General features: G+C 46.9%; 2 protein-coding genes across 6 annotated transcripts in view; one reads left to right on the top strand and one right to left on the bottom strand.

The window, feature by feature from the left end:
• The window catches only part of SIPA1L3 (signal induced proliferation associated 1 like 3), a 254,293-nt gene extending 253,530 nt beyond the window's left edge, over positions 1-763 (bottom strand). Inside the window, exon 1 of the mRNA XM_042230909.2 lies at positions 282-763. The gene's annotated coding sequence lies outside the window, so the exon portion shown is untranslated. The remainder of the gene's footprint in view (positions 1-281) is intronic.
• On the top strand, positions 548-17,716 carry LOC101109732 (WD repeat-containing protein 87). 5 transcript variants are annotated; one of them, XM_060398591.1, is made up of 7 exons: positions 548-719; positions 6,313-6,482; positions 7,395-7,565; positions 7,939-8,038; positions 8,171-10,817; positions 11,276-11,547; positions 11,927-17,716. In XM_060398591.1, exons 2-7 carry the CDS (start codon positions 6,408-6,410, stop codon positions 17,533-17,535), a joined length of 8,874 nt encoding a protein of 2,957 aa, XP_060254574.1. In that variant the 5' UTR covers positions 548-719; positions 6,313-6,407; the 3' UTR covers positions 17,536-17,716. The 5 variants fall into 5 exon arrangements, with proteins under 5 accessions (XP_060254574.1, XP_060254575.1, XP_012045754.3 ...); XM_060398592.1 differs by having other exon boundaries at positions 6,267-6,482; XM_012190364.5 differs by having other exon boundaries at positions 7,939-10,817.
• Positions 17,717-25,780: the final 8,064 nt, after the last annotated feature.

Raw genomic sequence — 25,780 nt, 5'->3', positions numbered from 1 at the left:
AGCCTGACGCGCAGGCGCTGCCGGGAGCAGTAGGCGCGGCGCCGCGCCGCCTTCTGGGAATGGTAGTCCACCTGTCGTCTCCGTGCCGCTCGAGTCTCCTGAGTACTTCCGCAGCCCCGAGGGGCGTGAGGGATGGAGGTGTGTCTTCTGTAGACTCCAACCCGTTGATTGCGTTCCTTGCTCTGCGAAGGCGGTTTTTTCCTTTTTCCCAGCTCTATCCGCCTCCTCCCTTCCTTCAGTAGACCCTCTTTCTCCCTTTCCGCGAGGCGCGAGGTACTTACCCCGAGGGCGCGAGCCTCTGGAGAAGCAGGAGCAGCGGAACACAGCGCTAGACCCCCAACCGAGGGGAGCTGTGGAGAAAGGCGTCTATGCGCGCTCGCGCACGCGCGCTCGCCGGCCAACTCCGGCCTAAATTGCCGCGGGCCCCCGCGGGGAAGACTTTTTTTTTCCCTTTCGAACGCGCGCGCGCGCGCGGGGTCTCGCGCTGGGCTTTTTCCTGCCGGGCGCGCGCCAGTGCGCACGCGCGCTCACTCGCCTGGCCTTGGTCAGTCCGCCCGGCGCGGGGTTGGGGAGCTAACCGTTTTGTTGGCCGAGTCCTCCCGCAGTATCCCCAAGGTCGCTCCTCTGGCGCTCCTATTCTAGGTCTGGCGCTTCACATAGCTTCGGAGTGCCGCCACACACGCCGTACCCGTCCCCTGTCTGGAGCCCAGTCGTCGCAGGTAACAGGCGCGGCCCCAGCCTTGAGGAGGCGGACACGCCCTTCTTCCCTCCCACGCGGAGAGCCGGGATGCCAGAATGTGTTGGGATTCCGGTCTGGTCGCCTCCCTCGGTAGTAGGAGTCTCCGGAGCTCTGCCTTCGACGGGAGTCTCTTCACCAGGCAGGGGGCGTCCCCTGGAGGCCATGATACCTATCATTTATTCGTTGATCGCACATTCTTAGGGTAATCAGTGTTTGTTGAGTACCTATGGCTGGGGAGATTTTGTTAAAATTTAGTCCACTTGTCGACATAATCAAGGATCCGACCTTTTTTATTGGCATTCCTACTACTCCATAAGGGGTTACCAAAGGAACTAGCTGGAACTGCAAGGTTCTTTGGTCAGGAAAACCCAGTCAATACCCTTCCCATCTCATCCTTCCTTCCAAGAAGATGCTGAATGAGACTGAGCTGGGAAGTATATATTTTTTCTTCCTGGGAGAGGGGCAGAGGGTGATTCATTTGCTCATTCATTCAACAAAACTGTATTAGACACCTACTTCATGCCAGCTTGGGTGATTGATTATCAGGACAGGGGAGAAATCAAGATAGATTCGGTTCCTACTCTCAAGGAACCGAAGTCCACACCACCATCGGGAAGGTGATAATCTAAAGCAATACTGTCTAATAGAAGTATAATGCAAGCCAAATCTGCAACTTTAAAATTTACATTTAAAAAGTATATAGGTGAAATTTTATTAATTTAAGCCAGTATGTCTAAAATAAGTTATGTTTAATGAAAAAAGGTTTACATCGCTTCAGTTTTAAATTTTAAGTTAATTAAAACTGTGAGGCATTAACAAAAATATTCATTTGTGGCATGGGTTATAGCAAAAGGCTGGAACCTGCCCAATTTCTATTAATGGACATTAGATAAATAAACGATAGTTCAGCCAGACGATGGAGTAGCATGCAGCTGACAACTGTTGAAAAATGAGACAGAACTGTATGTTTTAATATGAGTTACTCTTTAAGATTATTAAGTGAGAAAAATGCAGTGTATAGCACCTGGGCTTCCCTGGTGGCTCAGCGGTAAAGAATCCACCTGCCAATGTAGGAGACGCGGGTTCAATCCCTGGGTCTGAAAGATCCCCTGGAGAAGGAAATGGCAACCAGCCCCAATATTCTTCCCTGGGAAATCCCATGGACAGAGGAGCCTGATAGGCTAGAGTCCATGGGATTGCAAAAGAATCTGACATGACTTAGTGACTAAACAACAATATAGCATACTAATGTTTGTGTAAGAAAAGTAGTATTTTTCCACATATATCTTTGTGTGTGTACAGAACACCTGTAGAAAGACAACCAGAGTTACCTTTCTGAAGGGGAAATAGGACAAGTGACTTTCTTTTCAGTATATATTCCTTAGTATGTTTTGTTAGTATGTTATGTTCCATGTCCATTCTGTGACTTAGCTATCAATTAGTGGAGGATGATAGCTAAGCCACAGAATTATTGTATAGTATTAAAACAATATATGTAAAATACCTAGCTACCACTTACTACCTTAATCATTTCTGGATGCTATCACTACTCCCATGCTGGATGGATAACTCTTTACCCAATAGGAACTTGTTTACCCTGGTAATACATGTTTCTCAGCCTGGAAAATTGTTTCTTTCCATAAAGTGTGTTAAATGTATTCCAGTCCAGCCCTAGCTGTGAAATCACTTATAAGACCAGAGTAGTAGTCCCAGGCCTTGGGGACAGACTTCAGCTCTGTATTAGAAATGTCATTCAGAAAAAAAGAGAAAAAAACAGCGTAAACCGAGATTGCCCTTTGGCTTTCCAGTCCCTCTGACTTTACAGTCAGCTGATGCCAGCTGGGCTTTCTGCATCGCTGTCCCCAAACATAAGAGCCACCTGCAAGGCTATAGGATCCATGCAGGGCTTTACCTCACAGCATGGAGCACACATCACTATCCTTTAGGGTGGCCAGTTTTCCCTGTTACACATACTCAACAATACTTTGTTCTTTTCCCTCTTAAACAGGGCCCAACAGTGACATGGAGTGCAGTGCCCCCTAGAGTCATTTCTCTGTATTACAAAGGCAGGGCTCACAGGATGCTGGCCTTTCATCCTACCACCATCAACAGAACACTGTACCTTGGAATGGACTGCAGTTAAGAAAAAGGACGTGGTGACAGCATCAGTGTCCAATAATAGACCTAATTTGTCTCTGTAGTCAGTATTACATACCATATCTCGGCCCCCACATACTGACTCCCCTAGGTTCGCTGCATGACTTCCCATTAGATCATCTTTCGGTTATCAAGATATTAAAAAGTCAAAATCATTGGGCTTAAGCTGAATGCTTAAGCTGAAGCTCACTCCGGACTTGCTTTTAAGAACAGGTAATGGGATTAGGGAATCAAAGTGGAAGATTATAGGAGAGGGTTTCCTCTAAGGAGACCAGTGTATAAGATGGGAGAAAGTGGCAAAAGAACAACAAAAAAACAGGGAATTCCCTGGCATTCCAGTGGTTAGGACTCTGTGCTTCCACTGCAGGGGGCACACATTTGATCCCTGGTTGGGGAACTAAGATCCCACAAAAAAGATGAACAAACAAAACTTCCCAAAATAACAACAGACAGAGGTTTGGGGGCTGGAGGACTTCTTTTTTACTAACCTCCAAAGAATATACCCCAAAGGGTCCCAGCCACTTGCTTTTTATAGGCTGGTCGAGAGAAGCTGAACCCAGAGGAGATATTAGGAAAAACGGAAATGTATGGCAGTGACAGCAGATTTGTTGACTTCAAGCGACCACTCTCAGTAGCTCTGGGGCCTCAAGAAGGAACGGGGGGGGGGGGGCGGGTGTAGTTCTGAGCTATGGAGCCCTGGCCTGAGGGGCCACCCACCGATCCATTTCAGCAGGTCACAATGGCTCCTCAAAGGCGGTCAGCAAGTGCAGGGTCACAGGGAAACAGAATGGAAAAAGATATACAGCAGGAGGGCAGAGTGCAGCTTTTGGGAGAGAAGAAACACAGGATGCTCATATCTGAAAGCCCCCATCAGTGGGTTTGTGAGGCAGAGAGTGCATTTAGCCTCAGCTGGGAGAACCTCCTGCTTCTCTGAAAGGACAGGAGAATCCTGAACTGTGGGTTGAGTTTCAGTCTTGAGCCTACCATGTGTAGCTCTGTTTGCATCCTTTACCTCTCTGAATTCACAATTTTTATCCATACAATGGAGGTGACTGGATCTGCCTCTCAGAATTCTTTTGAGAACTCATGAAGTGATTGATGTGGGGGTTTTTTTTGGCGGGGGGGAGGGCTCTTACCCACCCTACACATGAGATGATGATAAGCTTTGCCTGCTGCTCACCCTGCCCCAGATCCAGCCATCATGTCTCTGTGGAAACACACAGTCTAGGCTTAACCATGCCAGAGGGTGGGTTCTGCTGACCTTACCTCAGGATGCCCCGGCCAAATGACCTGGAATTCCAAGAGTTCTCCAAACCACCAGTTCCCAGACTTTAAGATTGGCTGTTTAAAACTCAATTTTGGGTCCTACCCTTATGACTTTACAATTTAGTAGGTTGAGGGTTCAGTTCAGTTCAGTCGCTCAGTCATGTCTGACTCTGTGACCCCATGAATCGCAGCACGCCCTGTCCATCACCAACTCCCAGAGCTCACTCAGACTCGTCCATCGAGTCAGTGATGCCATCCAGCCATCTCATCCTCTGTCATCCCCTTCTCCTGCCCCCAATCCCTCCCAGCATCAGGGTCTTTTCCAATGAGTCAACTCTTCGCATGAGGTGGCCAAAGTACTGGAGTTTCAGCTTTAGCATCATTCCTTCCAAAGAAATCCCAGGGCTCATCTCCTTCAGAATGGACTGGTTGGATCTCCTTGCAGTCCAAGGCACTCTCGAGAGTCTTCTCCAATACCACAGTTCAAAAGCATCAATTCTTCAGCGCTCAGCCTGCTAACATGTTCCTAGGTGATGTTGATGCTGCTTTCCTGAGGATTGCCCTTTGGGGACTACTTTTTTAAAGTCTACCAGTTTTCCTTCATCTGGCAGGTGCAAGGATGGCTTCCACTGCCCCCTGCTGGCCAGACTATAAATTTAGCTATAATGTTTCCAGAGCAACTGAAAAGTACAAAGGACAGGTTGGGAGGAAATAACTACTTCTCTGTAGAACCAAACCAGCCTAAAAACAGCAGTCATGATTGTCTGTTGCTTCAGAGTATACTTTAAAAGGTATTCACAGGAATTATCATCTTTGATCCTTGCAACAATCCTGTGAAGTAGGCGAGACTGGCATTTTCATATTATCAATACAAATAAGGAAAACAAGTCCATCGTCAGACCAGTAATGATAGACTCCTTGACAAAGAGGACTTGTTAAAAGTAGGCTTTATTTACATCCAGTCAGAAAAAGTAGAGGTTTATCCTCACGAAGGCTAGAGAGAAGGGAATGGGAGGAAGAAGATGAATAGCAGATGTATCACACACAAGAAAGTGACTTGATTCCACAAGCCTGGGAAAGCCTGCATGGCTGAATGACTGGATTCTTTCTCCAGCTGGACTACGTGGGGCTGACTGTTAGTCCTAGGCACCTTTTATCTTGATTTCCTGTTTCAGGAGTCTAACTTAAATGTCCACTGAGTCACCTAGGGAGCTTGTTACAATGGAAGGACTCAGGATCCCACTGCCATGGTTCGGCTTCAGTACCTGAAAGTGAAAGTGAAAGCCACTCAGTCATGTCCAACTCTTTGCGACCCCATGGATTATACAGTCCATGGAATTCTCCAGGCCAGAATACTGGAGTGGATAGCCTTTCCCTTCTCCAGGGGATCTTCTCAACCCAGGGATCAAACCCAGTGCAGGTCTCTCGCATTGCAGGTGGATTCTTTACCAGCTGAGCCTACCAGGAAAGCCCAAGAATACTGGAGTGGGTAACCTATCCCTTCTACAGCAGATTTTCCTGACCCAGGAATCAAACTGGGGTCTCCTACATTGCAGGTGGATTCTTTACCAACTGAGCTATCAGGGAAGCCCTCAGTACCTAAGGATCTGCATTTTAAGACGAACCTCTCCCCCAGGAATCATGGTGTAGGTGGTCACGGGACCACACTTTGGGAACTACTAGTCCTTGCAAAAAGCTCTCTTGACAGCCCACCACGAACAAAGAATAACTATTTGCCGGTGACATTATTCCTTTCCAGCCTCTTTAGGTTTCTCTGCTTCCTTCTCCTAGAATATCCTATTGGATCTGACAGCCCATGCTAAGATTCAAGCTCCATTTCCTTTATTTATGCTCTCCAAGCCTCAGTTTTCTCAAATGAGGTAATATCTACCTCCCCAGGCTATTGTTGTTCAGTCACTCAGTCATTTCCGACTGTGACCCCATGGACTGCAGCACACCAGGCTTCCCTGTCCTTCACCATCTCCCAGAGCTTGCTCAAATTCATGTCATTGAGTCAGTGATGCCATTCAACCACCTCGTCCTCTGTCGTCCCCTTCTCCTCCTAAGAACATATGTCTTATGCATAGTTCTTGACTTTCAAAAGGTGTCCAATAAGCATGAGTTCATGGCTCTGGACTTCTGATTTCCAGCTCTCAAAAAGCAGCAGTGGCTAAGCTGGCCTCTTTCAGATTCCCACCGGTTTTTAAACAACAGTCCTGAGGAAGACCAGCAGATAATCGACGTGATGACTTCTCCCAGACTCATCCCCCTGTGGAAGGACTTTAAATACCTTCTAAGTGATATGATACAGAAAAGCAAGGTAATGTATATGTAGGACAGACATGTTATTGGCCCCTGTCTGTTAGAACAGTTATGAACCTTTTAGAGGAGCATAGATCATCTATGGAAAGAGGAAGCAGGCAGGGAAAATCATAAGGACAACTATCCCCATAGCAGGAAGTAGGCCATCAACTTCCAAGTGAGCCTAGAGACCTCTTGCTGGGACATTTTGATAGTGAGAGGTGAACACTTTGGAGCGCTATCAGAAGAACTTACCCTCTGGGAATAGAGATTTTTCTAGATGAGAAGGAAGAAGGCACCAGAGAGAACATTTTCCAACCTCAGGTTTGCTGTGGTTTGGCTCTTTGTAGAAGGATGCCAGGTGCATGTTTCATAGCACATGCTCTATCACCATAGGATCATTTATACATATGTGTGTATGTATGTGTGTATAGATAGGTTATTATCCTCTGTCAAATTTAAAGGCCAGGTAGCATGTCCTAAAAGTCTTACTTAGTGCAATTTTAGGCTTTAATAAAGCTGCACTGACTTTTGGGACACCCTGTTACTTTACATGTGGGCATATGGCAGTGTACTTGCCTTGATAATCTGTTAAATGTTTCTTTCATGACATATGTACCCTATTAGACAGAAGGGAAAATGTTCAAGGACGGGTATAGCTAAGTTCACATTGGAAGGAATATCAGTTTCCCCCGACGCGACATAGACCCTACAGTGGTTTGGTTCACTCTTGTGTTGAGGGGTTTGTTCCCTGCTTGTGTGGTGCAGGTGTCCCACAGGTGATAAACTAACTGCATGTGCGGGTGTCACAGGAGTGATCCTTGGGGCGGAGGCAGAACTTTGACACTGGTTTCGATTGTGACTTGCGTGAGAATATATTTATTGTATGTGTGTTTCTGGTCTCTGAGTTTAATGCCATGCCTCTTCCCAGCAAAATTTAGATGATCCGAAGACTGATGTAGTTGTGTTGAGTGACCGGTCCCAGATCCTGTTCAAAGAGTCTCGCCATCCTCAAAACATGCCGCTTATATGCTACTACTTCAGTGACGTCCACTTCTTTTCTTCCCTCTCTTGGGTGACAACAATCACAAAAGAAATACAGGTAGAAGTCCCCAGTCTTTCTTCTCCTTAGCCCATTCTAAGTGGGGGCCATGGCCATGTAACTTTTGACCCTAGATTAATCCAGGAAGATATACCCCTTGAGTGAACATGATCTGGACCCAGGACTCCTCCTTCATCCTTTCTCCTGTTACCATCTCCACGTTGAGTAGATTTTATTCTTCTCCTAAAGTAGGCAAAGGTTAGGGAAAGAGTCGTAGGTTTCCTGATTTTACAGTATTCCTACTTCCTCAAACCAGTGGGTAAAGTCACTCTAGGATCTTCCAACTTCTCCTTAGCAAGAGAAAAATAGCTGACTATTCTGCCCTTTCCTCTTCTACTACCTATCCTAGATAGTTTCCATTTTATTCTCTCAGGCTGTAGTATGGATGAAAAGCAAGACTGAGGACATGGTGGAGAAGAGAACGTTCTCCATGACAGATCGGCTGCCACCCATCCAGTCCATGGTCCACACAGGTTCGTTTCATATCCTTGTGGTCTACTGTGGTGACCTGCTCCTGCGGCTCTTTGGGGACCACCTTCGGTCATTCAAATCCCTGGGGGTAGTACCCTGTCGCTTTAACATCACCTGCCTCTGCTATGACCCAGAAATGAAGATGCTTCTGTCGGGAATCCTGGGGGCAGTGGTCACCTGGACCATTGAGCGCAGCGGCAGGGGTCTCCAAATAGCCCACATGGTCGCCCTGCCTGGTGATGAGTTGGTCCATGACATCGTGCTGAATGGCCCCAACGGCTCCCTGATTGCCATGTGTGAGAATGTGGTGAGGGTCCTGGAGCGCCAGGGCCATGGCCTCCTGGCAGAGGTGAAGAAGTTCTCTTCCACCATCAGTGGCTCCTCGATCACCTGCTGCTTCACTTGTTCTGAGCAGGGCTTTCTTTACGCTGGAAACAAGACTGGGGAGATCCAAGTGTGGAACCTCAATTGGGGCCAGTCCCTCCACACTTTCAAGGCCCACTTCTCTTCGGTGGTCTGTATCCGCAGCCAGCCAGAAGCCCACACCCTGCTCACAGCTGGCCGGGAAGGCATAATCAAAGAGTGGAACCTGACTTCAGGCAATCTGCTACGGCGGCTTGAACTGGGCGAGGAGCTGTATCGGCTCCAGTTTATCGATGGCACCACTTTCTTCTGCCAGACTACCCACTCTTTCTCCTTGCGCAGCCTGCCCTTCTTCTATAGCCTCTTCAATGTTTGTGGCTCTGCTCCCCTGCAGGTGCGCCGGGTCCACTGTGGCAGTAACTGGTTCCGGATCCTGTGCACCACCGAGGATGGCCTGCTGCGCTTTGTGTCTCCGCTAACGGGGAATCTCCTGGTCATCACCTGGCCCTTCTCAATTCTGGACCAGGCCACGGATTGGGCCTACGACCCCAATAAAGAGGAGCTCTTTGTAGCAACAGGCAGCCCAGACGTGCTGGTCTTTGACACCACCCGCTCCCCTTGCATGGCCAAGTATCTCTTATGCACCTCACCAGATTCTCAGGACCTGGTACAGTGCCTGGCTTATGGGCACTTTCACCTGGGCCGGGGTCTAGAAGGACTGATGTTCTCTGGATACCAGAGCGGTGTGATTAGAGTGCTCTCCCAGCACAGCTGTGCCCGTATTGAGACATACATTCACTTTGGGTCTGTCTTAGCCCTCTCTACATTGCCCGGAGGGCTCTCTGGTAGCCGAGAAAACTCTTTGCTCTGTTCCTATGGAATGGATGACTACATACACCTCTCAGAAGCTGTGCTTGAAGGGGTCAGAGTGAAACTGCGGACCCTTGCCAGCATTCTCTGCAGCTGTCAGCTAACACACTTGATACTCTTGCCCAAGTCAGTGGGTGCTATCACCCAGACTAACTGCCTGCGTCTCTGGAAGTTCCATGACTTTCTGTCTTCTGGCTCACAGGATGGCTCAACGTTCATAGAGACCTTGCCTTTGCACCAATGCACCATCATCTCTTTTGATGTCTGCCTGACCCTGAGTCTTTTTGTCACTGGTGGCAGTGACGGCTCTGTCCGGATCTGGAACTTCCATGGGAGACTCATAGCCATGCTGGACTCATCACTGCATTTTGGCCCACTCTGCTTTGCAAATGACCGGGGTGACCTGCTTGTAACTTTCAACGAGAGTCTTTATCTGGTGTCCTGTTTAAAGCTGCTTCCTGCAACCCTGCTGGTTCACCTCTCCCTTATGGGTCTGACAGATGAAGTGCTCGAAGTCCCTAAGCCTTTCATACCAAGCTTCTTCTTCTCCTTCGAGACCATGTTTGTGCCCAAATATATCTACCCTGGACACGGGCAGCAGCAACTGGTGGGTCTGGAGAGTCTTGTCAATCATCGAGCCATTGCCTTTGATCATAATGTGCCACATGTCATTGAAGAAGATGAGCAAGGGAGCCCTGTGCTACTCTCTTCCTTCAAACATGATTCCAGGTATAAGGAAGTTGATGTGTCGCAGGTGAAAAAACCACCTTATTTCCATTATGTGCTTCCTCCCCAGCTACAGCTGACTACCTGGGATGAACTCAACCCCTATCAGATACTGCGGTGCTACTTTGGTCACGGGCGGGAATGGCTCTTGGCTCCAGATTGCTACATCCCTAACTCGGTGATCCGGGCCCGTCTCTGGCCAGAGGGCAGCCCGATATACCTGCAGTGCAGCCTGCACTCACCCGTGCGGGAGCTGGAATGGGACAAGTCTCAACAATTCTTCTTCTGGCACAGCCGGGCAAGAGCTATAAGCGACGCAGAACAATACATACAAGAAAAGGAAGATGAAGACTTCCTCCTTACAAGAGCGTCCAAGGATATCACTTACACCGTTCTTACAGACTCAGCAAACCGCAGTTGGCTGGGGAAAAAGATGAGTGAAATTGCTATCAATAGCCTGATAGAGACGATTCTCAGTATTCTAATCCATGCTACTCCACTGAAGTACCAGTGCTGTATTGGTGCCCTTGGGCAGATCTTTGCCTCTTACCAGGTGTCTCCTCCCCTGCGCTCTGAAACAGCCCACCGTCTATTGGATGATACAACCAATTCCAACCCACTGATTCGAGAGCTGGCCTGGGAAGGGCTGAAGCGTCTAGGAATGATTACTCATCTCTTTGCCGTGCCTCTGGCCCAAGGACTAATGGACAAAGATGACAGAGTGAGGAATAAGACCCTGAGCCTCATGGCTGACACTGGAGTCCATTCTAAGACTTCACTCTTGAACTTGGTCCAGAGTCGAGATACTTTCCGGGAGATGCAGTAAGTTCTTTGTGCCTTCCTCTGTTCTTTACTAGCTTCTGATTTTCTTCTTCCTCTTCCCCATTTCCCCCTTCCCTTCCTTCACTGTCTCTTCATCTCTGTTCATGAGCTCTTTTTTCCTTGTTCATAGTCTTTTCCCATTCCTAGACTATCTGATGATCCCCTAAGTGCCCACTTCTTTCTCCATTTCTTTTCCTGTTCCTGTTTGTCCCCTGCCTCTTTAAGAACCCCTTTCACCCTTTTCTCCTACCCCGGAAGCCCCCATACAGGTCACTTCATTCATTGCCATCTTGACTTCCTAGACTTTTTCTTTCTTCTTGGCCATCATTTCCTCTAAATATGCTGTCTCTGTGAGTTACATTGCCCAGTTTCCTGCCAGTTCTATAACAGTTCTTTACTTCTTGTCTCCCTCTTGTCCCTGATTCAGCATGGTTCTTTCTCTCCTTTGACTTTCATAGGCAGGAAATGGTTGGGGATGAAACCTTGGACCGTCTGCTGGGACTACGAGCCCCAGATCTCCAAATCCTTCATACTCAAGTGGCACAGCGATTGAATGAAAACCTGACCTTATACCAGGGTGATGAAAAGCCTACTTTTACTTTAGATGTCTCAGAGGCATCTGAACTTACTGCTCTTTCCAAGGAAACTGATACTGTCCCTGAAGAACCTGAAGCTGCCTTCAAGCACAGCAAAGGCCCAAGACGGGGCCGGCCAGTAGTCAGAAAGCACAGTATGTATGGGGTAATCTGATTCATGCCTCAGGGTCCCCAAGAGGCAGGGCAGTTAGGGCTAAAGTGAGACAAGAGGTATCAGAGAAGAACAGAGATAAGTAAAAAGATCCTTTCACAGAAAAGAACCCTCCTAGGAAGGATCCACCCAAATTAAGAGGGACCCCAAAACCTATCTGTAGGACTCAGCAGAGGTGGAGTGGAGAGGGGAAGAGGGAAGGAAGGCACTGGGGATAAGGCAAGGAGAAGGCCTTCTTGTTAAAGGCCTCAGCCCCCTCTGTCACTACTTCTGTTACAGCAGTTCATCTTAGCTCAATTGGGAAGGGTGTTATCTAAGCCTCCCATGCTTTCCTTATCTGCATCTCCTGATTTTCCCTATAGCCCGAAAATTTTTGCGGAGCCTCAAGAAGCTCAAAGAAACTGTCACAGAGCCAGGTCCCTTAGAGGATGAAGGTGATCAGAGTGAACCTGCACCCACTGAAGTGGAGGAGGTTAAATCTTCAGCCTCCAGTATACTAAAGGTTGCAAAAGATGATGAACAAGAATCTTCAGAGGCAGATGCCTCAAAGGATCATGTGGCCTTGACCATGAAGATGTTGAGGAAGACACGTGACAAAAGAAGCCGGAAATCAGTATCTCAGAAAACCATAAAGAGGCGCAAAAGGAAAGTAACAGACGCTGAAGTTACACATGAGGGATTTCCACATACTGGAAAGACAGACTTAATTATGAAGCCACTGCAAATCACAGGGCGGGGTGCCTCTGGAGCTCCTGGCCTCAGGTCTAGAGATAGCTCAATGTGGCGGGATGACCTGTGTCGTCTTATGACCCTGAGGATATCTGGTTCCCAGACAAAAATGTTAGAAGCTCTCAACAATGAGCTAGTGACCACGGCTCAGGAGATGCTGGCTGATCGACGGCCCAGCTGGGAGCTCTTTCAGGAGATCTGCCCCCTGCTGAAGAAAGACAGTGAGGAACTGCTTGAGGACCTTGACTGGGATGTAGCCTGGCCAGAGGAGAAACCAGTTTTTATTCACGAATCAGCAATTAGAGAGGACATGATGATCAGAGACATGGAAGAGGAGACAAGAGAGACACAAGAGCGAAAGACAGAAAAGGACCTGCAGGAAACCCACGTGAGTCCAAAAAAAGGCAAGAAAAAGAAAGTTCTTTTTGCAGAACCAGACCTAAGCAAGGGAAAACGAATATCAAAGAAAGAAGAGAAGAAATCCTCTAAGCCTTCTAAACAGAGGAAAGCAGTCCAGCAGGAGATAAAAGTGGATAAAAAAGAGGGGAAGATAGCCAAAGAAGAGAGGGGCATGGGTCAGGAAGTGGAGGAGGTGGCCAAATTAAAGGAGAAAGTGGTTGAGCAAGAAAGAAGGCCACTTAAAGATGAGATAAAACTGTCTTGGCAGGAGTGGAAGAAGTCCTGGGATCAATGGAAAAATGCTTTCAGTGAGACAAGGATATCGTGGGATGAATGGAAGGAAACATGGGAAAGCCAGAGTCATCAGGAAGAGGAGCAACTACTTGAGGAGGAAGAGAAGCTGCTCCCGGATGCAGAAGAGGGACAAGTCAGAAGGGACAAGACGAAGCGGACATGGAATGAATGGTCACAGATCTGGGAAAAGATGTCAGCCAAGGCCAGGAAGAAGATGTTGGCGACTCAGGAGGAAGTGACTCTGGAGGAAGAACCGCCTCAGGAGCGGGAAGAACCACCTCAGGAGCGGGAAGAAGAAGCAGAAGCAACAGCAGCAGCAGAAGAAGAAGAAGAAGCACCAATGACAGAAGAGCAGAGGCACATCCACCAAGAATACAAACAGGCCCAGGTTGAGCGAAAACGGGCCCAGGCTGAAAGAAGACGGGCCCAAGAAGAGAGGAAGCTGGCTCAGGAAGAGGAGAAGCTAGCACAGGAAGAGAGGAGACTAGCCCAGGAAGAGAGAAAAATGGCCCAAGTGTATGAGAAACTGGTTGAGAAAGACAGGAAAATGGTCCAGATGGAGAGGAAGCTTATCCAGAATGAGGAAAAACTAGCCCAAACAGAGGAAATGCTGAGCCAGGACGCAGAGAAATTGGCCCAGCAAAGGAAGAGACTAGCCAAGAAATTGGAGAAACTGGCCCGAGAAGAAGAGAACATAGCAAAGAAAGGAGGGAAGCTAGCTGAGGTCAAAAAGATAATGATGCAGAAACTAGATAAACTGGCCCAGAAAGAGCTAGATCTAGCATGGCAAGAAAAGGAACTAGCCCAGGAATTGGAGGATCTGACCTGGGAAGAGGAGGAACTGGCTTTGAAAGAAGAGGAACTGAATCAGGAAGAGGAGGAACTGATCAATGAAGGGGGCAGGCTGGATCAGGAAGAGATGACACTGGCATCTCAAGAAGAGAAACTGGATGCAGAAGAGAAAGAAGTGATTCAGGAGGAAGAACTGCTGGTCCAGGAGAAGAGGAGACTGGCCCAGGACAAACAAAATCTGTCTGAGGAAAAGGAAGGACTTGATCAGAAAAGGGAGCAACTGATGGAGAATAAGCATAAATGGGCCCAGGAAGAAAAGCTGCTAATCCAAGAAGAGAAAGAACTAGCCCAAGACAAGGTAAAACTTCCTGGAGAAGAGGAAAAACTTACCGAGAAGAGGGAGCAACTGATGGAGAAAAAGCAGAAACTGGCCCAAGAGGAAGAGCTACTGATCCAGGAAGAGAAGAAACTGGCCCAGAACATGGAAACACTGCCAGTGAAGGAGGCAAAACTTGCCCAGAAAAGGGAGAAATTGATCAAGAATAAGCAGAAACTGGCCCAGGAGAAGACTAAGCTTATCCAGAACATGGAAGAACTTCCCAACGCCAAAGAAATACTGGCCTGGAGGCAAAAGAATCTGGCCCAGGAGAAGGAGAAACTGGCTCAGGAGAAGGTGAAATTGGCTCAGAGGAGGGAAACCTTAATCCAGCTCCAAGAAAGCCTCATCCAGAACAGAAAGAAATCAATCCCTGAGAAGGAGAAACATGACATGTATAAGAATAGGCTGGTTCAGATAGAGAAGAAGCTGATGGAGGAAAAGGAGAAACTCTTCCAGAGGAAGGAGAAACTGGCCACCATAGATGAGAAACTGACCCAATTAGAGGGAAGCCTGGCTAAGAAACAGCACAAAGTAGCACAAGACAAAATGAAATTAGCTGTAGGGAAGAGGGCAGTGTTCCAAGAACTGAACCAGCTCAGAGGTGACTGGTCTATTACCAGGGAAGAAAAGGAACTGGACATGGAAATGAAAATACTGACCTGGGAGAAAGAGACACTGGCTGAGCAAAAGGAAATTCTCTTCAAGGAAGAGACTCAAGAAACTTCCAAAGAGAAAAGACTACCTAAGGATGAACTAGAGCTAATCAAGAGGAAATTGTCACTAGAGGAAAAGATATTGCTCTATGAAGAAAGGATCCTGGCCACAGAGCAAACAGACATGGCCAAAGAAAAACTGGAATTTACCAGAGGAGAGAGAGTATATGCCCAGGAACAAAGGAAGCTAGCCAGGTTACTAAGGAAATTAGCTAAAGAAAGCGAGGGAATTTCCAAGGAACCATTAAAAGTGAGCAGCAAAGTCTTAAAGATACTTCAAGGCCTTATTAAAGAAGAAAGGAAACTAACCCAGGAAGAAATAGAGATGACAAAGTTAAAGAGGTTATTTGTCCTTAAGGAAAGGGAATTGAACGAGGTACAGAATGAACTTGATGCCAAGGAATGGGATTTTTCTGAGGAACAACCAGAAATTACCATAGATGAGAAGAAACTGGCTAAGAGGCAGAGAAGACTAGCCAAGGAAATTAGAAGATTGATAAAGAGAGAGAAAAATGTTACTGAACAAGAAAGCATATTGGCCAGGCAACAGAGAGATGTCATACAGGAAACAGAGGAAGAAGAAACAACAGAGGAAGAAGAGGCAAAGTCATTCCTTAAACATAAGTCAAGAAAAAGAGAAAAGCTAAAGACAGCTGATACACAACAGGAAGAGTTACTCAGTCAAGAGGACGAGGTGAAAAGTGTGAAAAGTGAGGAGAGCTCTTCTGAAGAAATGGAACGCCTGTTAGATGAAATAGAGCAAGAGAGTTTGTCTGAGGAGGAGGAGGAAGAAGAGGAGGAGGAGGAAGAGGAGGAGGAAGAGGAGGAAATGGAAGAGGAGGAGGTGAAGGAGGAGGAAATGGTAGAGGAGGAGTTGGGGAAGGAGGAAGAAGAAGGGAAGGAGAGGAAGAAGAAAAGGAAAAAGAAAAAAAAGAAGAAAGTACAGGAGAAGGAAGAGGGGAAAGAGGAAGTGGTTGAGGAGGAAAGCACAAGTGATGAAGAGATGGAATATTTGAGTGAGAAAGAGGAAGGAGAGGACAGAAGCTTGTTAGAAGAGGTAGACAAGAAAAAAGCAATTTTTAAAAGAGAAAAAATATACAAGTTACTAGAAGAAGGGAAAAAGCACTTAAGAGGAAGAGAAGAAGTCCTTTATATTGAAAAAAGAATCCCTGACATCAAAAGCAGTGCTATAAAACTGGAAAGCCCTCCCAAGCAACTGATCTCAGTCACTCTGGGGAGCAAACAGAAGATATCAGAGCCATTGCTAACTAAACAAACATCCTGGGATGATAAGACCATAGCACTTGGGAAGCCTGGAGTATTCCCAGGGGCAGGGTTTATAGATAAACTAGAACTGTTGAAGAAATATAAGCCTCTACATGTTTTGGATATAGTTTTGGAGGCCCAGGAGCCTGACTTAGAGACCCCATATTTATCCCACATACTGAGGAAGACCATAGAAGCTCAGAAACTCCAAGGCAAACCGCTAGGGGCCAAGTGGCAGTGGATCCTGCAGCGTCATCCATCTCTGAAGAAACAGAGTGAGGTACAATTACCTTTGTCCAAAATCCTGGCTGAGGAAATCTACCCAGACATCAGTTTCTCAGATGTAGAGTGGATCCACCATGTCCTAGAAAAGATAGAGGCAGGAGAACAGCTTTCCAGGGATAGTTTCCACCGATTGTGCCAGCTTCTCAAAGACCTCACCGCAAAGGAGAACTTAGAGTGGATGCACCTGGCCAAGCTCGAAGCCATCGTGTGCCATCACAAGCAGATCATGGAATCCCGAGGCACATATGTCTCCAAGCCCAGTAAGGAGCCCCTGGGTCCAAAGTACCTGAAAGTGATCCCTCCCATCAAAGGAAGGGAAAAGGAGAGCTGGCTCAAACATCTGGCTGTCTCCACACCAAAGTCTCTGTTAGCTACCAAAGGGATCCCAGACCCAAAAGCTATCAACTGGCATCTTCTGGGAGAGCCTTACCGGAGTGCGCGGGCAAAGCAGATAGCCACTGCTCTCAGGGGAATGGAGATGCGATACTATGATTCTGCCACAAGAGACATTTTCACAGGTGCCCTGGACCCTGTTGAAAAACAAACCCTGGCGCTGATGTTTCAGAAAGACTTCTGGGCTTTTAAGGATAAGGGCAGGTTTGCCAGATTGCCCAAGTTGGAGAAGAAGGCACGACCCATTTCAAAAGTAAAGGAGGAGGTGCCTCTGTGGGAGACATTTGTGGCACTGTACCATGTTCTGCGGATGTTGCAGGAGCGATACACAAGAGACAGTGCTGCGTGGATGGAACAGTTCAACCGTCTTATGGACCTATACCAGCTCAAGTCTCCTCGAATCCAGAAGCTGATGCAGGACCTGCTACTGAGAGAAGAGCCCCAATTCCAAGAGGTCACTTACAAAGATGCCCTAAGGGCCGTCGAGCTAGCCCCTGGGGAGCGGTTGTTCTACCACCTGCTCTGTGGTGGCTCTCAAGCCCATAAAGAGCCTCTGGCATTCCAGGAGGTGGTTCCCCTCCCCGGGCAGAACAATGTGCGTACCATGCTCCCCATGGGCATTGCCCAGTATGGGATCTTAGAGCTTGCCTGGAAGAGCCTGCCAGAAGCTGATTTACACCTAACCAATGAACTGTCTTATGTGGCTGCTCCTACTCTCTGATTTGGGACTGGAGGGGGCAGGACTTTTCATGCCTACCTGGAGAAAGGCCTTGTCACCAGGATCTAGACCTTTACCCCTAGGACTCACAGGGAGGTAGAGCCAGGCCAAAGCTCTTTCCCTGGCCAGTTCCAGAAACTAGCTTTTATACGTGGAATAAAGAGGAGGTTCTCATTTATAACAAGCACCGTGATGGGTCCTTTTTTCTTCAAACATTGCTTCTCTAGGAAGGTAGCCAGGGAGACCAGACACTCACCTACTTCTGAGAGTGGGAAAACTCCCCCAGAGCCAGCAGCACTTACCCTTCAGAGGCCTTCTGGCAGAAGAATCTGTCTTTGTCCTCTTTCTTCCTTGCCCCCCACCATTCTCCCCTAAAGACCAGAGGAAGGGAAGCACCTGGCACAAAAATGAATGTATATTTGGCATTAATATAAGAGGCATTGATACAATGGAAAGAAAATGGATTTTAGAACCAAAAGACCTAGCATTTTGCCCTTGGATCCTGGAGGTACACAGTGGAGGCAGACTCTTGTTCTCTGATCATAGTTCTGCATGCTAATGCCTAATTCCCAAACAGCCGGTATGGTGGGTGCTAAGAAAATCCTCAGAATATGGGAAAAACTTCAAATTCTAGCCAGCACTACTTGGTGACCTCATTACTGGATGGCATTAAAAGATGAGGCCATTTGAAGTTAAAGCAGAAAGCAAAGCAGGGAAGGCTATGTCTTTCACTTCCTTTGCCAACCTAGACATCGGTTTTGGGGAGAATGATAGAATAAAAATTTGAAAGATTAGGTGTAAACTCTAATAGGCCCTAGACATTCTAGGGACTTATGATCCTTCCCTCTAGTGATTAAGGAGACAAGAGGGGCTTCTCTGGTGGTCTGGAGTTAAGAATCCTTTTGCAATGCAAAGGACACTGGCTTGATCCCTGGGCTAGGAGGATTCCACATGCCATGGAGCAACTAAGCCCATGTGCCACAACAAAAGAACACACCACAAGAAGCCCGTGCTGACTGCAGCTAGAGAAAGCCTGTGCATAGCAATGAAGACCCACCACAGCCATAAATAAGTAAACCTTAAAAAAAAAAAAAAGACAAGTTAAAGGGAAAGCATTAATAAAGTGGAGGAAGTTGTCACTGCCAGTAATGGTGAGCCTCCCAGATCTCCTCTTCCCACTATGAAGACTTCAAAACTGCCCCTTTCCAGGTAAGCCAAACCAACAGATTCTAGCAAGTAGCCCATCTATGCTATTTGCCACCCTCCATCCCAACCTCTCCTTTATTCTACTCCCTCCACCTGAGTTTGCTTTTGTGGGGAATCCAAGAATAGAGGACAACAGAACATTTTGAGAAGTTGGATTCACCTTGGAGGGCAAGGGTAACAAGAACCCTGAGTATGTAGTTGAGTTCTTCCATGTCAGATTACATACTAGGCCTGGAGTATGGAGTATATGCAAGCTGGGGGCTGGGGATACGGAGTCTCAAAAAGGATGATCAACCCAATAGCCAGGCAAGGTAGCAGAAGTAAGGATGGTCCAGCTGGCTCTGCAGCCCTGACCTGAATCATTTCTCCTTTCTGGCATCTGTTTACTTATCTGTGTCAAAAAGAAGACTATATATATTACAAATACAAGGCATGAAAGAGGAGACATCACTACAGACCCTACAGACATTAATAGGGTAAAGACTAATATAAACAACTCTATGCCCATAAATGTGACAATACAGATGAAAAGGACAAATTCCTAGAAAGATCCGGAAAGGGAATAGTAATACTTATCAAATCTATTTTGCAGGATTTCAGTGGGTGGGTCTTCTGGTCAACAAACAACAAATAAAACACTGTGACAAGAAATAGTCTTAACTGTTGCCCCAGAGTCAGGAAGTCTATATATGGCTCTTAAATTCTATGGATGGTACTGGCTATGGCTATGATGACCTGGATATCCTTTTGCCTCTACCAGAATGGCAGAGACCAGGGCTTGTTTGTATTTTCTCTTTATTATGGAAAATTTCAATCACTAAAGTAGAAGCACTATCACAAACCCCCAGATCCCTATCACACCATCACTTAATTATAAACATCTTGCAAAAACTGCTTCATCTATTTTTTCCTTAATTGAAATATTTTAAAATAAATCCCAGACATCATGATGTCTTTAATATCAAAGGACCCTAAGTCCTTTGATACTCATCTCTAAAAAATAAAATTTTGCTATATAAAAATTTTCACAGCTAACAAAATAATAATCCCTTACTATTATCCAATACTCTATGCAAATTTCCCTGGTTGTTCCCAAAAGTGACCTTTTATGCTTAATTTGTTTGAATCAGAATTCAAACAAGGACTACATACTGGATTATATTGTTACGCTCCCTAAAAATTTGGCTTAAAGCTCAACAATCAAAAAACTAAGATCAAAGCATCTAGTCCTATCACTTCATGGGAAAAAATGGGGAAACAGTGACTGACTTTATTTCTGGGGACTCAAAAATCACTGCAGATGGTGACTGCAGCCATGAAATTAAAGGACACTTACTTCTTGGATGGAAAGTTGTGACCAACCTAGACAGCATATTAAAAAGCAGAGACATTACTTTGCCAACAAAGGTCCATCTAGTCAAGGCTATGGTTTTTCCAGTAGTCGTGTATGGATGTGAGAGTTGGACTATAAAGAAAGCTGAGCACTGAAGAATTGATGCTTTTGAACTGTGGTGTTGGAGAAGACTCTTGATAGTCCGTTGGACTGTAAGGAGATCCAGCCAGTCCATTCTAAAGGAGATCAGTCCTGAGTGTTCATTAGAAGTACTGATGTTAAAGCTGAAACTCCAATACTCTGGCCACCTGATGCAAAGAGCTGACTCATTTGAGAAGACCCTGATGCTGGGAAAGATTGAGGGCAGGAGGAGAAGGAGACGACAGAGGATGGTTGGATGGTATCACTGACTCAATGGAGATGAGTTTAAGTGAACTCCAGGAGTTGGTAATGGACACAGAGGCCTGGCATGCTGCAGTCCAGGGGGTCTCGACTGAATGACAGAGCTGAACTGAACTGAAGACTTAATCTTAAATATTTACACTCCTCTCTCTCCAGTTTTTTTCACACTATTGATTTGTTGAAGACACTGAATCAGTTATCCTTTAGGTTTCTTCCATGTAGTTTTCTAATTGAGCAGAGTTTTGCTAAATGAGATCTGGTTGTGCTTCAGGGGTGCATGAAACTTCTGAAATTAAATTACTATGTGCAAGATATTCCTCCACCACCTTGGAATGGGAGAATTCTTCCAAATTTGTTCTTCTCCAGGTATTCTTTCTCAGTTCTGGGGTATCCTACAGATTGTTCATATATCTTATAACAACTTTGGGGTCATTTTAAGGCCTTTGGCTTTTACCCTGCATTTGATGGAAACCATAGGAGGGTTCTGAGAAGATGAGTGATAAAAAAATCTAATTTACATGGAATTCCCTGGCTGTCCAGTGGTTAGAACTCTGCACTTTCACTGCTGAGGGCAAGGGTTCAATCTCGGGTTGTGGAACTAACATCCCGCAAGCCGCACACATCTTGACCAAAAAACCCACATCAATTTTCTTATTCAAAAAGCATCCTATTTGTGGCGAATAGACTGTGGTAAGGGAGTCAGAGGCTGGGGGCAGGAATGGAAACAGGGAGATTAATGACAAGGTTACTACAACAATTTGGAGGAAAGATGGCAGTGGGTCTGAACCAGGGAGAAAGAGGCAGTAGAAATGAGTATTGGGCAGTTTTGGACCCTTCTATAGGTGGAGCCACTGGAATTTGCTGACAGAATGGATGTGAACAGGAGAGAAAGAAGGAGTCAAAGATGACCCCAAGGTTTGGGGCTTGACCAGTTGGAAAGCTGGAGGCACCATCAAGTTAGTTGAAGATTAACAAAGAGTTGGTACTAGGAAGAAGATTAGGAGTTCATGAATTCAGTTTTGGACAAATTGAGATTGATGTGCCTATGAGACAGTTAAGAGGAGATGTCCAGAAGGCCACTGGATATAAGTCTGGAGTTTAAGAGACAGGTTTGTAGTGGGGTCATAAGTTTGGCACTTGCTGGTATATAGATGATACTTAAAAATATCCAAGAGACTGGATGAGATGACCAAGCAAGTGGTTGTGGATAAGGAAAGAGAAACAAGGATTGTAGCCTGAGGAGCTCTAACATTACAAGGGCAGGGAGAAGTCAGCCTAGGAAACTGAGGAATGCTAATGAATAGAAAAATCAAGAAACCTCTCACCAGAAACTAAGTGAAGAAAGTGTACCAAGGAGGAAGGAGTGATCAAGTGTGTCAAGTGCTGCTAACAGGTCAAGCAGAAAATAATTGAAAGTCAGTGATTATATTTAGCAAGATGAAGATTATTAGTAACCCTGACAAGAGCAGTTTTGGTAGAGTGATGAGTGCAAAAGTCTGATTAGACTGCTTTAAAGACAGAACAAGAGAAAAGAAATTGGAAGCGAAATACAGATATTTTCTAGTAGCTTTGCTAGAAATGTGACTGTAGTTGATGAGAGAAAGGAAATAAAAGTCACGTGTGTGTATGTGTTTTTCAAGGTAAGGGAATTGCTGGAGTCAAGAACTTGACAGAGAATTCCCTGGTGGTCCAATGGTTAGGACTTGGTGGCTTTCACTGCAGGCCAGGGTTCAATCCCTGGTGGGGAAACTGAGATCCCACAAGCCACTTGGCCAAAAAAAAAAAAAAAGAGAGAGAGAGAGAGAAATTGATAAACAAAAATAGGTGAGATTGGACTTCCCTGGTGGTCCAGTGGCTAAGATTCTGTGCTCCCAATGCAGGGGCCCTGGGTTCAATCCCTGGTTAGGGAACTAGATTCCACAAGCTGCAGCTAAGACTTGGTGCAACCAAATAAATTTAAAATTTTAAAATAAAAAAAGGGTAAGATCTAGTGCCCAAGTGGAGAGACTAGAGTTAGATCAAATCGTGGTTTAGTTGTGGGATGAGCACTAGGGGAGCATTCATACATAGGCACAGATGTAGATTAGTAGGTAGGTGGGTGAGTCTGGAGATTCTCTTCTGATAGCTTACATTTTCCCAGTGAAGTGAGAAGCAGGGTTATTAGTTGAGGGAAAGGGAATGGGAGTATGTGTTTGAAAAGTTGGGTATGGCAGTGAATGGACTTAGGAAAAAAAAAGTGCTGGGAAGCATCAAGAATGATTTGATACTGTATCCACTTATACCTAGAGATACTTCAGTTCAGTTCAGTCGCTCAGTCGTGTCCGACTCTTTGCGACCCCATGAATCGCAGCACGCCAGGCCTCCCTGTCCATCACCAACTCCCGGAGTTCACTCAGACTCACGCCCATCAAGTCCGTGATGCCATCCAGCCATCTCATCCTCTGTCCTCCCCTTCTCCTCCTGCCCCCAATCCCTCCCAGCATCAGAGTCTTTTCCAATGAGTCAACTCTTCTCATGAGGTGGCCAAAGTACTGGAGCTTCAGCTTTAGCATCATTCCTTCCAAAGAAATCCCAGGGTTGATCTCCTTCAGAATGGACTGGTTGGATCTCCTTGCAGTCCAAGGGACTCTCAAGAGTCTTCTCCAACACCAGTTCAAAAGCATCCATTCTTCGGTGCTCAGCCTTCTTCACAGTCCAACTCTCACATCCGTACATGACCACAGGAAAAACCATAGCCTTGACTAGACGAAGAGTCAAATTCATAGAGTCAGAAAGTACATTGGCAGATGCCAGCAGCTGGGGGTAGGAGATGGGGTAGGGTGGGAAGGGGGAATCAGGAGTTAGTGTTTAATGGGGACAGAGTTTCAGTTTAGGAAGGTGAAAAATTGGGGAGATGGATGATGGTGAGAGCTGCGCAACAATGTGAATGTACTTAGTGCCACTGAACTATACAGTTAAATATGGTTAAAATAGTATGTTTTATGTGACTTTGACCACAATAAAAAAAAAATTTTTTTTTAATGATTTGAGTTTGGGTCGGGTCCAGTTGAACTACTTAAGGAGAGAGGTGACCCCGTCGGGCCTCCTGGGAAAGCTCCCTCTCTCCCCAGGGTCTCCAGAGAGCTGTAATTCCCTGGCCGTCTCCAAGAAACACAAGAAACCAGGCAAGCAGCACACTGGAACTAGTTTCCCAACATTGTGTAGGTCAGGGGTTATGGGTCCCATCCACTCCCAACACCGCCTTCACAGCTACCTACTTATGGCAGGCAACACTAGGCAGGTGGATTGGCCTGATGGCAAGGTAAACCCCAAGGAGCTTCCCCACGAGCATCGCATCCCGGGAGCTGCAGCCGCACCTTCCCACCACCCCCGCCCCCCACGCCCCCGCGCCGTCCTTTCCCTATTTTCATATGGCCTGGGGTCCCTAGGGAACAAGCTAAGACTGAAGTGAAAGGCGGAACTTAACGAAACTTGGGACGGATGGTATTGGAAACTGCATGATTCAGCAGCACACTGGAAAAATCCAAACTTCTACCCGTCACGTCCCCAGGAGACGGAGAAAGACTTGGCCTAAAGAGCTCTGCATAGACGCTGGGAAATGTCCCGCCTCCGCGGCCCAAACCGGAGTCGTAGTTCACTCGACTCCGGCGTGGGTGTTGTTCCAAGTCTCCTGCCTGGAGGGACGAAATCTCCCGCCCAGAGAGAGATCGCGTATGACTAGCCACCCTTTCACGCGGGTCTCTCTGTCCCTCCCTTCTGGTGTCTCCGAACTGAAGAGCGGGAAAACCGCGAGACCCGTGGAGAAAAGAGGCAGAAGAGCGCGAGAGGCCAAAAAAGGGCGCCACCGAGCGGGAGAAGGCGAAGCAAGCCTCGAGAAGCCTCAGGTGTGGGAAGCGCGGCGCCGGGTGGAGCAGGGCCTGTGCGCGGGCGCCAGCTCCGCCCCCCGTGCCCGCCCCCTTGCTCGCGTGCTCTCCCGCCAAATACTGTGGCCGCGCCTCCCGGCCCAAGCAAGGCGGGGGCGAGGTCCTCGCAGAGGGCCGGCCGGATGCGGAAGGGAGTGTTGGAGTGACTCATTCGCGCGTCCCTCCTCCGACCAACCTGCACAGGGACGGAGCGGGGCCACTCTCTCTAGTTCGCCCTCCAGTTGCCGCGCTGCGTGTTTGCCTGTGAGGGTTAGCGCAGAAAGAGAAATGTTTGGATAATGTTGCTCCATCTTCTACCACTGGTGTTTTTATAAAAGGTTTTGCTTTGTGGCTTCATCTGGCCTGGTGGGGCTCGGGCGCAGGCATCGTACAAGGCGCGAGAAGCCCCTTTATAATCACAAAGGGGCAGCGGCCCCCGCGGCCGCTGATGCCCGGCCTCTGTCATAAAGGCCAGAGCCTCAAATGCGCATCCCCGCAGATCCGGTGACATGGCATAATAGCTAAGAACATGCCTGGACTCTGCCTCAGGCTCTGCAACGTTCTAGCTGTGTGGCCGGACCAGGGCATCACAGTACCTTCTGTGGGGCTGCAGTCAGCAAATGAAAATGTGGAACCTCCAGTTAAGTTTGAATTTCAGTTAAAAGACGGACAATTTTTTCTTTCTTTCTTTCTTTCTTTCTTTTTTTTTTAAGCACATGTCCCAAATACCGTTTATCTGAAATTCGAATTTAACTGGGAATCAAATTAAAGTATAATTGTGTTTTATCTGGCAACCCTGATTTAAGGTATTGTTGGAGCAGTGCATAAACACTTCCTAAAATAGTGCCTGGCATATGTAAACATACATTGAAATTTATATAAAATGGCAAAGCTCCTCTAACTACATCACATCCCAACACAGTGTCTGTAGTCATCTGGCTGTGCTACCTGAAATGGTCACCCTCCGGAAAGCCACTCTGTCGAGCAAGTCCAGTTTACATGCCCTCTCCATCCTACTGCCATATTTTCAAAGGGCCAGATTCTCCCTGCTCCCAGTGCTCCTCAAACTCATGTGGGAATTTTGAGGTTCTCAACAGTGCTGGTGCTGTGCCCCACTGGACATAGTGTGTGGGGGGCGGGGGTTGGGAGATCTGAACCATTATGATGGAGCTAGTGACACTCTTTCTATAGGAAGCTGTGATACAGTCTGTCTCTTCTAGAATTAGGGGCATATTATCTTCTGTGGAGTATGAGCTAGGAGCGAACAAGGAGGGGATGGGAAACCTGTGATGGATGATGTTAGTAAAAATTTACCAACTTGGAGAATGTATATTGAGGGGCATTGAGGTATCTGAGCAACTTAATGAGCCACTGAGCTCATTAAGGTATCTGATATATGTGAGAG

Source organism: Ovis aries, chromosome 14 (genome assembly GCF_016772045.2).
Source record: "Ovis aries strain OAR_USU_Benz2616 breed Rambouillet chromosome 14, ARS-UI_Ramb_v3.0, whole genome shotgun sequence".
Lineage (NCBI taxonomy): Eukaryota > Metazoa > Chordata > Mammalia > Artiodactyla > Bovidae > Ovis > Ovis aries.
The sequence above is the reverse complement of the archived record's forward strand: the minus strand, read 5'-3'. Positions and strand labels throughout refer to the sequence as shown.